Source organism: Hemitrygon akajei, chromosome 18 (genome assembly GCF_048418815.1).
Source record: "Hemitrygon akajei chromosome 18, sHemAka1.3, whole genome shotgun sequence".
Taxonomy (NCBI): domain Eukaryota; kingdom Metazoa; phylum Chordata; class Chondrichthyes; order Myliobatiformes; family Dasyatidae; genus Hemitrygon; species Hemitrygon akajei.
Genome location: NC_133141.1, coordinates 31797258 through 31809607, shown reverse-complemented (window position 1 = coordinate 31809607; position 12350 = coordinate 31797258). Strand labels below are relative to the sequence as shown.

The 12350-nt window shown below is 55.5% G+C and overlaps 1 protein-coding gene and 1 long non-coding RNA gene across 3 annotated transcripts in view; one reads left to right on the top strand and one right to left on the bottom strand.

Annotated features, from left to right (window-relative positions):
• The window catches only part of kif5ab (kinesin family member 5A, b), an 88803-nt gene extending 85294 nt beyond the window's left edge, over positions 1–3509 (bottom strand). For both annotated transcript variants that reach the window (XM_073071241.1, XM_073071243.1), the window contains exon 1: positions 2738–3509. In XM_073071241.1, the coding sequence (XP_072927342.1) occupies positions 2738–2866 (129 nt within the window). In that variant the 5' untranslated portion in view covers positions 2867–3509. The remainder of the gene's footprint in view (positions 1–2737) is intronic.
• The window catches only part of LOC140741257 (uncharacterized), a 61669-nt gene continuing 49890 nt past the window's right edge, over positions 572–12350 (top strand). The window contains exons 1-2 of the long non-coding RNA XR_012102040.1: positions 572–1132; positions 1957–2088. This is a non-coding gene — a long non-coding RNA (uncharacterized lncRNA). The remainder of the gene's footprint in view (positions 1133–1956; positions 2089–12350) is intronic.

Sequence of the window (12350 nt, the reverse complement as noted above, 5' to 3'; positions counted from 1 at the left end):
CGGTGGGAGGGAGCGTGCACTGCGGGAGTGGCGATGGGTGAGGGAGAACCGAACTGAGGGGCGGCCGGGGGGTAGAGAGCGCGCATTGAGGGAGGGGTGGCGGGAGGGATGTAGCGCCACACTGTGGAAGGGGCAGCTTCAGAAGGGAACACCACACTGCCTGATGAGTGGTGAGGAGGGAGCGACGCGCCGCAGGAGAGGTGGTGAGGAGGGAGTGCTGTTGGGGAGGGGCGGCAAGGAGGGTGAGCCTCTCTGCGGTAGGGGCAGTGAGGAGGGAAGAGTCCCTCTGCAGGAGCAGTGGCAATAAGGGAGTGCTGTGAGGATTAAGTGCCGTGAGAAGGGAGGGACAGTGAGGAGGGAGCACGGTGGCGAGGAGGAGATACAGACCCTGCTTTTGAACATGAGGATATGGAGGCACCAGGTGTTCTTTGGTGCTCCCAAGAGGAGGCTCAGTGATCCTCTCTCCCGAACTGATCCCCAGAGCCATCGAGTGGAAAATGCAGTATGTAAAGTTGTGCTCAGAATTCCCCAGGCTAGAGCCAGGAGGATGAGTTTTAAAAACGGGGGGAAATGGTCCCCATTTCTCCGCAGCCTGCAGCTCCACAGACGGGCGATTTGTGCACAAGAAGCTTTACAAACGGCGGAGTGGTAGTAACCAGGTTGTTGATGTTAGTAGGACACCAAACGAGCGGTCCTGGTATTTACCCAAAGTAATGTCTGTGGGATTTTTAAGGTGCCCGCAAGAGGGCAGATGGAGCCGTTGTTTCATGAACCTTTTACAGGGCAATACAGATTATGTTACATTCTCCTCATCGCGCTGCATCCTCACCGCCTCTCCTGCAGCAAGCTCCCTCCTCACTGCCCCTCCGGGGGAACACCAGGCCATATCCCCCGGTCCGAAGTCTCAGAGCTGAGAACTTTCTGCTGAAGGGGCCCTCGGCACAGCACTAAGGTGCGGCTGAGGAAACCTGCCTTCCCCTTGCCATGCTGGCTGTGCCCCCCTCGTCAGAATTAAAACAAATGTGATCACGCCCATCGGCCCGACTCCATGCCCAGAAACCAGTGTGTGGGGGACGGGACGTGGGGAAGAACGCTGAGCTGAGGGCGACAGGCCAGTCGCAAGCCACTGCAGGTAAACCAGCGTGTACTGCAGTGCGCACGTACGTTATAGGCCAGCCTGGTTTAATCAGTGCAGCGACATCAGACGGGATGCAATAGGGCGGAGACTGCCCACAATGTCACCCTGAGAGGGAGAGAGAAGGGAGGGAAAAAGGCCGTCCACACACACACACACAAAATTATCCTGACTGTACAGAATACATTTATAAATGCAAAACTCTCTACACACCCGCATAAATTATTCCTAGCCAACACATTTACACGCTCTCTCTCACACGCGGACGCATATAGATTATCACCAAATTAGGGACTACATTTATAAACGCAAAACTATCTCTCGCACACACAAATTATCGCTGGAGAATACATATAAAAATGCAAAACTCTCTAACACACATTGTTGCTAGGCTAGCGAGTATAATTTAAAATGTAAAACTTTAACACACAAATTATTGGAAGATTAGGGAATATGTTTAAAATGCAAAACTCTCACAAGCGCGCGAGCGCGCGCGCGCACACACACACAGACAATATTGTCAGATTATCAGAAACGTGTTTATAACTGATTTGTCGTGAAATTTATTGTTTCGCAGCAGCAAGAGTACAGTGCAAAACCAAAAAGATACTATAAATTACAGAGCAAATGAATAGTGCAAATACAAATTAATCCTGGTCTATCGAACACATAAGTAAGTTACGTAAACATAAACAAATTATTCTTAAACTAGCGAATGCATACAGGTATTCTTAGGCTGGCAAATACATTTGCAATACTCTCTAAAACACAGTCACTGCAAAAGCCATGTGTGCTTAATGGGTGCGTTTTTGTTTTTCCAGACGCTGCAATTTGGACTACAGCATCTCTCCATCTCTCTCTCTCTGACATGACTCGTCCTTCTCGTAGTCACTGTGACTATAAGCACACGAAAGCAACCGCCTTGGTATAGGAGATGGTTCTCTGCACACAAGGTGAAATTGGGGATCGCGAGTTGAGGGAAAATGTCCGTAGGTGGCTGGTGACTTAGTTGGGAAGTTGAATGCTCTTTATTTTCTGACACTTGTCCAGAGTTAGGCAGGGATCCCTGTGCTGAATTTAGGAGAATAAAGAGCGACGTTGGGGAGTTGGGGATAGAGGTTGTTAATATTTCTGACTACGCGTTTATCTTTAAAATGGATTGCCGATCAAAAACAGCAGAACAGCGTCCGCAAACCTAGGTATCTTTAAAATACGTACTTCTATTTTGAACGAGTTTTCACCGATTGCAAGCTGAGTGGCAATTCTAAAAGGAGAAGCAGGCGCAGTGCGGAGAGGGGCGTATTTCATCCTGGAGGGACGGGAATTTCAAGGGGCAGGGGGCTGGATGATAACTCCATATTACACCTCTATGAGAGGACCTATACACAAAAAGGGATACAAGTACAGGGAAGCATTCTCTGCGAGAGTGAAACGGATCTCTTTCTGAAATCACAATACAGATATAAATCACCCCTAATATTACCATTGCAAAACAGTTTAGAATGATAAATTACAATCTTCGCCTGGCTGGAGGATACAGCCAAGGGGAGACGCAGACACTCACAGATAAAGGCGCGCACACAAACACGGAGTTAGACTTACCGCGATCACTACTGTGTCATCGTTTTGAAATTTCGGGATGAATTTATCGCCCCTAAGGATCTCAGCATGGCTGAGCGGCCGAAACCTGCACATCACCTTGATGTTGCACTGGGACAGTTGTTCTGTCATGATGGGAGAGAAGCGGGCCAATGCAGAGGAAAATAAGGAGGCAGGAGGAGAGAGAATAAATGGGGCAGAGAAAGAAAGAGGCGAAAGAATGAGACGGGGGAGAGAGAAAGAGAAAGGGTGGAGAAAATTAGAGAAAGGGGAAGAGAGATAACGAGAGGGGAGAGAATGATAGCAAGTAAACGAAAGATGAAATAAAGAGAAAGAACAGGAGGGAGAGAGAAAAAAAAGTAAGAAGAAGAGATGAGATAAGGTTGTGAAGAGGAAAACGAGATAGAAGAGAGAATTGAGGTGAGGCAGAGAGATAGAGATACAGAGAGAGAGAGAAGGAGAGAGCCTGATCCAAAGCAGCGGCTGGGATGATTTCACTCCCTCCTTATTGCATTGCCCCAAAATCCTTACTTAAGCGAAAATAATGCAGGATTGTCTCTCCAGTTCCATCAAACAACAGGAGAAATGTAGTCCTTTGAGATTGACAGCACCTGATTAAAATTAGGATGCTGTCTCTGCAATATGCAGACAGCAAATACAAAAAAAACTAATCCCAATCAATTTCTGTTTCCAAGGCTATAAAAATTAAATAAATTTATAATTATTTATATTATATACACAAGCACTAGATAAGCCCTTGCTACAATAGCCCCAATCTCCTCTGCCAATGCATCATTCAGGAGAGCGGATAGAGACTGCCCCACCTCCCTTGGCTTCCTATTGGCCGAGCTGCTGCCAGATGAAACAGTAGGTGGCCCCCAGGATGTATCCGATAGGCCGGCCGGTGCGCCATTCACAGAGCCACAACAAACAAACAGGGCGAGGCTCCGGTAATAGGGAAGATTTCTCGCCTGGCAGTTGCCAACTCCTGCACCCCCCCTTTGCTGCACAGCAAGAGCTCAGATGCCTGTCCAGTGCCATGGAGCTATACAGCACGGAAACAGACCTTTCAAGCCCGCCGTTCCCTTTCGACCAAGATTCCCATTGGAACCAGTTCCATTTGTCCGCGTTTGACCCATATCCCTCAAAACCTTTTCTGCCCATGGAAGTGTCCAAGTGTCTTTTAAATGTTGTTAATGTACGTGCCTCAACCACTTCCTCTGGCAGCTTGTTCCATACACAGGTGAAAAAGTTGTCCCTCGGGTTCCTATTAAATCTCTCCAGTTCTTGATTCCCCAGCCCTGGGGAAAATGACTGCGTGCATTCACTCTATATCCCTCATGGTTTTATATACCTTTATAAGGTCACCCCCCAGTCTCCGACACTCCAATGAATAAAGTCCCAAGCTGCCCTAACTCAGTCTCTGGAGTCCCAGCAGCATCCTCATAAATCTCCTCTGCATTCTTTCTAGCAGGGCGAACAAAACTGATTATAATATTCTGAATGCGGACCCACCATTATCTAATACAACTGCAACTTGACATTCTAACTTTCATACTCAGTGTGTCAAAAGCCTTCTTCACTATACTACCAACACTGCCACATTCAGGGAACTGTGTACCTGTATTCTGAGGTGATGAATAAAGTATCTATCTATCTATCTATCTATCATTCACAGTGAAAGTTCTCATCTGGATTTGACTTTCCAAAATGTAACACCTCACACTTCTCCAAATCAAATTCTATTTGCCATTCCTCTGCCCACTTACCCAGCTGGTTGAGATCCCCCTGTAAGTCCTAATGACCATCTTCACTGTTAACACCACCACTCATTTTAGTGTCATTTGTAAACTTACTGACCACCTCTTCTAAATCCTCATTAAATTCCATGATGTAGATGACAAATGGCAAAAGGGCCCAGTACTGATCCCTGGGGAGCACCACTAGTCATTCGCCTCCAGTCTGAGAAGCAATCTTCCATGATCACTCTCTGCTTTCTACCATCAAACCATCAATTAGCCCTCCCTGGATCCCATGCAATCTTCCTATAGTGGCTTACCATGTGGAATCTTTTTCATGTACAGAACATCTTGCAGAGGACCAGCATGCCAATAACATTCACTATTTGTCCACCTGTGACAAATAAAGTTCCAATCTGCTCAACTTCTCCATAGCTCACTCCCTCTAGTCCTTCACCAGCTGCCTTCCTCCAACTTGCTGCTCACCAGCGCCACATCGTCCTCTCGTTTGCCACCCCTCCTGTATTTGTGCAGAAACTCCTCAGATTGATCTCTGCAGGCTGTTCTCAGGGGATCAGCCTCTTACTGTTCTTTGTGATGACAGGTTTCTACTGAAATCCTGGCTGGTCCATAAGAACGACCCGGTGTGGGTCTGACCCAGGGATAGGGAGATGGGAACTGTGCACCATGTTCCCGGTGTGGGTCTGACCCAGGCATGGGGAGATGGGAACTGTGCACGGTGCTCCCGGTGTGAGTCTGACTCAGGGATGGGGAGACAGGAACTGTGCACGGTGCTCCCGGTCTGGGTCTGACCCAGGGATGGGGAGATGGGAACTGTGTATGGTGCTCCCGGTGTGGGTCTGACCCAGGGATAGTGAGACAGGAACTCTGCATGGTGCTCCTGTTGTCAGTCTGACCAAGGCATAGGGAGAGGGGAACTGTGCACGGTGCTCCCGGTGTGGGTCTGACCCAGGGATGGGGAGATGGGAACTGTGTACGGTGCTCCCGTTGTGGGTCTGACCCAGGGATGGGGAGATGGGAACTGTGTACGGTGCTCCTGGTGTGGGTCTGACCCAGGGATAGGGAGACAGGAACTCTGCATGGTGCTCCCGTTGTCAGTCTGACCAAGGCATAGGGAGACGGGAACTGTGCACGGTGCTCCCGGTGTGGGTCTGACCCAGGGATGGGGAGATGGGAACTGTGCACGGTGCTCCCGGTGTGGGTCTGACTCAGGGATGGGGAGACAGGAACTGTGCACGGTGCTCCCGGTGTGGGTCTGACCCAGGGATGGGGAGATGGGAACTGTGTATGGTGCTCCCGGTGTGGGTCTGACCCAGGGATAGTGAGACAGGAACTCTGCATGGTGCTCCTGTTGTCAGTCTGACCAAGGCATAGGGAGACGGGAACTGTGCACGGTGCTCCCGGTGTGGGTCTGACCCAGGGATGGGGAGATGGGAACTGTGCACGGTGCTCCCGGTGTGGGTATGACCCAGGCATGGGGAGATGGGAACTGTGCACGGTGCTCCCGGTGTGGGTCTGACCAAGGGATGGGGAGACGGGAACTGTGTACGGTGCTCCCGGTGTGGGTCCGACCCAGGGATGGGGAGATGGGAACTGTGTACGGTACTCCCGTTGTGGGTCTGACCCAGGGATGGGGAGATGGGAACTGTGCACGGTGCTCCCGGTGTGGGTCTGCCCTAGGGATACGGAGATGGGAACTCTGCACGGTGCTCCCGTTGTCAGTCTGACCAAGGCATAGGGAGACAGGAACTCTGCATGGTGCTCCTGTTGTCAGTCTGACCAGGGCATAGGGAGACGGGAACTGTGCACGGTGCTCCCGCTGTGGGTCTGACCCAGGGATGGGGAGATGGGAACTGTGTACGGTGCTCCCGGTGTGGGTATGACCCAGGGATGGGGAGATGGGAACTGTGTACGGTGCTCCCGGTGTGGGTCTGACACAGGGATGGGGAGACGGGAACTGTGCATGGTGCTCCCGGTGTGGGTCTGACCCAGGGATGGGGAGACGGGAACTGTGTACGATGCTCCCTTTGTGGGTCTGACCCAGGGACAGGGAGCCGGAAACTGTGCATGGTGCTCCCGGTGTGGGTCTGACCCAGGGATAGTGAGACAGGAACTCTGCATGGTGCTCCCGTTGACAGTCTGACCAAGGCATAGGGAGACGGGAACTGTCAACGGTGCTCCCGCTGTGGGTCTGACCCAGGGATGGAGAGATGGGAACTGTGTATGGTGCTCCCGGTGTGGGTCTGACCCAGGGATGGGGAGACGGGAACTGTGTACGATGCTCCCTTTGTGGGTCTGACCCAGGGACAGGGAGCCTGGAACTGTGTACGATGCACCCTTTGTGGGTCTGACCCAGGGACAGGGAGCCGGAAACTGTGCATGGTGCTCCCGGTGTGGGTCTGACCTAGGGATACGGAGATGGGAACTGTGCACGGTGCTCCCGGTGTGGGTCTGACCCAGGGATAGTGAGACAGGAACTCTGCATGGTGCTCCTGTTGTCAGTCTGACCAAGGCATAGGGAGAGGGGAACTGTGCACGGTGCTCCCGGTGTGGGTCTGACCCAGGGATGGGGAGATGGGAACTGTGTACGGTGCTCCCGTTGTGGGTCTGACCCAGGGATGGGGAGATGGGAACTGTGTACGGTGCTCCTGGTGTGGGTCTGACCCAGGGATAGGGAGACAGGAACTCTGCATGGTGCTCCCGTTGTCAGTCTGACCAAGGCATATGGAGACGGGAACTGTGCACGGTGCTCCCGGTGTGGGTCTGACCCAGGGATGGGGAGATGGGAACTGTGTACGGTGCTCCCGGTGAGGGTATGACCCAGGCATGGGGAGATGGGAACTGTGCACGGTGCTCCCGGTGTGGGTCTGACACAGGGATACGGAGATGGTAACTCTGCACGGTGCTCCCGGTGTGGGTCTGACCCAGGGATGGGGAGATGGGAACTGTGTATGGTGCTCCCGGTGTGGGTCTGACCCAGGGATGGGGAGACGGGAACTGTGCATGGTGCTCCCGGTGTGGGTCTGACCTAGGGATACGGAGATGGGAACTGTGCACGGTGCTCCCGGTGTGGGTCTGACCCAGGCATGGGGAGATGGGAACTGTGCACGGTGCTCCCGGTGTGGGTCTGACCTAGGGATACGGAGATGGGAACTCTGCACGGTGCTCCCGTTATAAGTCTGACCAAGGCATAGGGAGACAGGAACTCTGCATGGTGCTCCCGTTGTCAGTCTGACCAAGGCATAGGGAGACAGGAACTGTGCACGGTGCTCCCGGTGTGGGTCTGACCCAGGGATGGGGAGATGGGAACTGTGTACGGTGCTCCCGGTGTGGGTATGACCCAGGGATGGGGAGATGGGAACTGTGCACGGTGCTCCCGGTGTGGGTCTGACCCAGGGATGGGGAGATGGGAACTGTGTACGGTGCTCCCGTTGTGGGTCTCACCCAGGGATGGGGAGATGGGAACTGTGTACGGTGCTCCTGGTGTGGGTCTGACCCAGGGATAGGGAGACAGGAACTCTGCATGGTGCTCCCGTTGTCAGTCTGACCAAGGCATAGGGAGACGGGAACTGTGCACGGTGCTCCCGGTGTGGGTCTGACCCAGGGATGGGGAGATGGGAACTGTGTACGGTGCTCCCGGTGTGGGTATGACCCAGGGATGCGGAGACGGGAACTGTGTACGGTGCTCCCAGTGTGGGTCTGACCCAGGGATGGGGAGACGGGAACTGTGTACGGTGCTCCCGGTGTGGGTCATACCCAGGCATGGGGAGATGGGAACTGTGCACGGTGCTCCCGGTGTGGGTCTGACCTAGGGATACGGAGATGGGAACTGTGCACGGTGCTCCCGGTGTGGGTCTGACCCAGGGATGGGGAGATGGGAACTGTGTATGGTGCTCCCGGTGTGGGTCTGACCCAGGGACAGGGAGCCGGAAACTGTGCATGGTGCTCTCGGTGTGGGTCTGACCCAGGGATAGTGAGACAGGAACTCTGCATGGTGCTCCTGTTGTCAGTCTGACCAAGGCTTAGGGAGACGGGAACTGTGCACGGTGCTCCCGGTGTGGGTCATACCCAGGGATGGGGAGACGGGAACTGTGTACGGTGCTCCCGGTGTGGGTCATACCCAGGGATGGGGAGATGGGAACTGTGTACGGTGCTCCCGGTGTGGGTATGACCCAGGGATGGGGAGATGGGAACTGTGTACGGTGCTCCCGGTGTGGGTATGACCCAGGGATGGGGAGATGGGAACTGTGCCCGGTGCTCCCGGTGTGAGTCTGACCCAGGGATAGGGAGATGGGAACTGTGCATGGTGCTCCTGGTGTGGGTCTGACCCAGGGATGGGGAGATGAGAACTGTGTACGGTGCTCCCGTTGTGGGTCTGACCCAGGGATAGGGAGACAGGAACTCTGCATGGTGCTTCCGTTGTCAGTCTGACCAAGGCATAGGGAGACGGGAACTGTGCACGGTGCTCCCGGTGTGGGTCTGACCCAGGGATGGGGAGATGGGAACTGTGTACGGTGCTCCCGGTGTGGGTATGACCCAGGGATGGGGAGATGGGAACTGTGCATGGTGCTCCCGGTGTGGGTCTGACTCAGGGATGGGGAGATGGGAACTGTGTACGGTGCTCCCGTTGTGGGTTTGACCCAGGGATGGGGAGATGGGAACTGTGCACGGTGCTCCCGGTGAGGGTCTGACCTAGGGATACGGAGATGGGAAATCTGCACGGTGCTCCCGTTGTCAGTCTGACCAAGGCATAGGGAGACGGGAACTGTGCACGGTGCTCCCGGTGTGGGTCTGACCCAGGTATGGGGAGATGGGAACTGTGTACGGTGCTCCCGGTGTGGGTATGACCCAGGGATGGGGAGATGGGAACTGTGCATGGTGCTCCCGGTGTGGGTCTGACCCAGGGATGGGGAGATGGGAACTGTGTACGGTGCTCCCGTTGTGGGTCTGACCCAGGGATGGGGAGATGGGAACTGTGCACGGGGCTCCCGGTGAGGGTCTGACCTAGGGATACGGAGATGGGAAATCTGCACGGTGCTCCCGTTGTCAGTCTGACCAAGGCATAGGGAGACAGGAACTCTGCATGGTGCTCCCGTTGTCAGTCTGACCAGGGCATAGCGAGACGGGAACTGTGCATGGTGCTCCCGGTGTGGGTCTGACCCAGGGATGGGGAGATGGGAACTGTGTACGGTGCTCCCGGTGTGGGTATGACCCAGGGATGGGGAGATGGGAACTGTGCATGGTGCTCCCGGTGTGGGTCTGACACAGGGATACGGAGATGGTAACTCTGCACGGTGCTCCCGGTGTGGGTCTGACCCAGGGATGGGGAGATGGGAACTGTGTATGGTGCTCCCGGTGTGGGTCTGACCCAGGGATGGGGAGACGGGAACTGTGCATGGTGCTCCCGGTGTGGGTCTGACCTAGGGATACGGAGATGGGAACTGTGCACGGTGCTCCCGGTGTGGGTCTGACCCAGGCATGGGGAGATGGGAACTGTGCACGGTGCTCCCGGTGTGGGTCTGACCCAGGGATAGTGAGACAGGAACTCTGCATGGTGCTCCCGTTGACAGTCTGACCAAGGCATAGGGAGACGGGAACTGTCAACGGTGCTCCCGCTGTGGGTCTGACCCAGGGATGGAGAGATGGGAACTGTGTATGGTGCTCCCGGTGTGGGTCTGACCCAGGGATGGGGAGACGGGAACTGTGTACGATGCTCCCTTTGTGGGTCTGACCCAGGGACAGGGAGCCTGGAACTGTGTACGATGCACCCTTTGTGGGTCTGACCCAGGGACAGGGAGCCGGAAACTGTGCATGGTGCTCCCGGTGTGGGTCTGACCTAGGGATACGGAGATGGGAACTGTGCACGGTGCTCCCGGTGTGGGTCTGACCCAGGGATAGTGAGACAGGAACTCTGCATGGTGCTCCTGTTGTCAGTCTGACCAAGGCATAGGGAGAGGGGAACTGTGCACGGTGCTCCCGGTGTGGGTCTGACCCAGGGATGGGGAGACGGGAACTGTGTACGGTGCTCCCGTTGTGGGTCTGACCCAGGGATGGGGAGATGGGAACTGTGTACGGTGCTCCTGGTGTGGGTCTGACCCAGGGATAGGGAGACAGGAACTCTGCATGGTGCTCCCGTTGTCAGTCTGACCAAGGCATATGGAGACGGGAACTGTGCACGGAGCTCCCGGTGTGGGTCTGACCCAGGGATGGGGAGATGGGAACTGTGTACGGTGCTCCCGGTGAGGGTATGACCCAGGCATGGGGAGATGGGAACTGTGCACGGTGCTCCCGGTGTGGGTCTGACACAGGGATACGGAGATGGTAACTCTGCACGGTGCTCCCGGTGTGGGTCTGACCCAGGGATGGGGAGATGGGAACTGTGTATGGTGCTCCCGGTGTGGGTCTGACCCAGGGATGGGGAGACGGGAACTGTGCATGGTGCTCCCGGTGTGGGTCTGACCTAGGGATACGGAGATGGGAACTGTGCACGGTGCTCCCGGTGTGGGTCTGACCCAGGCATGGGGAGATGGGAACTGTGCACGGTGCTCCCGGTGTGGGTCTGACCTAGGGATACGGAGATGGGAACTCTGCACGGTGCTCCCGTTATAAGTCTGACCAAGGCATAGGGAGACAGGAACTCTGCATGGTGCTCCCGTTGTCAGTCTGACCAAGGCATAGGGAGACAGGAACTGTGCACGGTGCTCCCGGTGTGGGTCTGACCCAGGGATGGGGAGATGGGAACTGTGTACGGTGCTCCCGGTGTGGGTATGACCCAGGGATGGGGAGATGGGAACTGTGCACGGTGCTCCCGGTGTGGGTCTGACCCAGGGATGGGGAGATGGGAACTGTGTACGGTGCTCCCGTTGTGGGTCTCACCCAGGGATGGGGAGATGGGAACTGTGTACGGTGCTCCTGGTGTGGGTCTGACCCAGGGATAGGGAGACAGGAACTCTGCATGGTGCTCCCGTTGTCAGTCTGACCAAGGCATAGGGAGACGGGAACTGTGCACGGTGCTCCCGGTGTGGGTCTGACCCAGGGATGGGGAGATGGGAACTGTGTACGGTGCTCCCGGTGTGGGTATGACCCAGGGATGCGGAGACGGGAACTGTGTACGGTGCTCCCAGTGTGGGTCTGACCCAGGGATGGGGAGATGGGAACTGTGTACGGTGCTCCCGGTGTGGGTCATACCCAGGCATGGGGAGATGGGAACTGTGCACGGTGCTCCCGGTGTGGGTCTGACCTAGGGATACGGAGATGGGAACTGTGCACGGTGCTCCCGGTGTGGGTCTGACCCAAGGATGGGGAGATGGGAACTGTGTATGGTGCTCCCGGTGTGGGTCTGACCCAGGGACAGGGAGCCGGAAACTGTGCATGGTGCTCTCGGTGTGGGTCTGACCCAGGGATAGTGAGACAGGAACTCTGCATGGTGCTCCTGTTGTCAGTCTGACCAAGGCTTAGGGAGACGGGAACTGTGCACGGTGCTCCCGGTGTGGGTCATACCCAGGGATGGGGAGACGGGAACTGTGTACGGTGCTCCCGGTGTGGGTCATACCCAGGGATGGGGAGATGGGAACTGTGTACGGTGCTCCCGGTGTGGGTATGACCCAGGGATGGGGAGATGGGAACTGTGTACGGTGCTCCCGGTGTGGGTATGACCCAGGGATGGGGAGATGGGAACTGTGCCCGGTGCTCCCGGTGTGAGTCTGACCCAGGGATAGGGAGATGGGAACTGTGCATGGTGCTCCTGGTGTGGGTCTGACCAAGGCATAGGGAGACGGGAACTGTGCACGGTGCTCCCGGTGTGGGTCTGACCCAGGGATGGGGAGATGGGAACTGTGTACGGTGCTCCCGGTGTG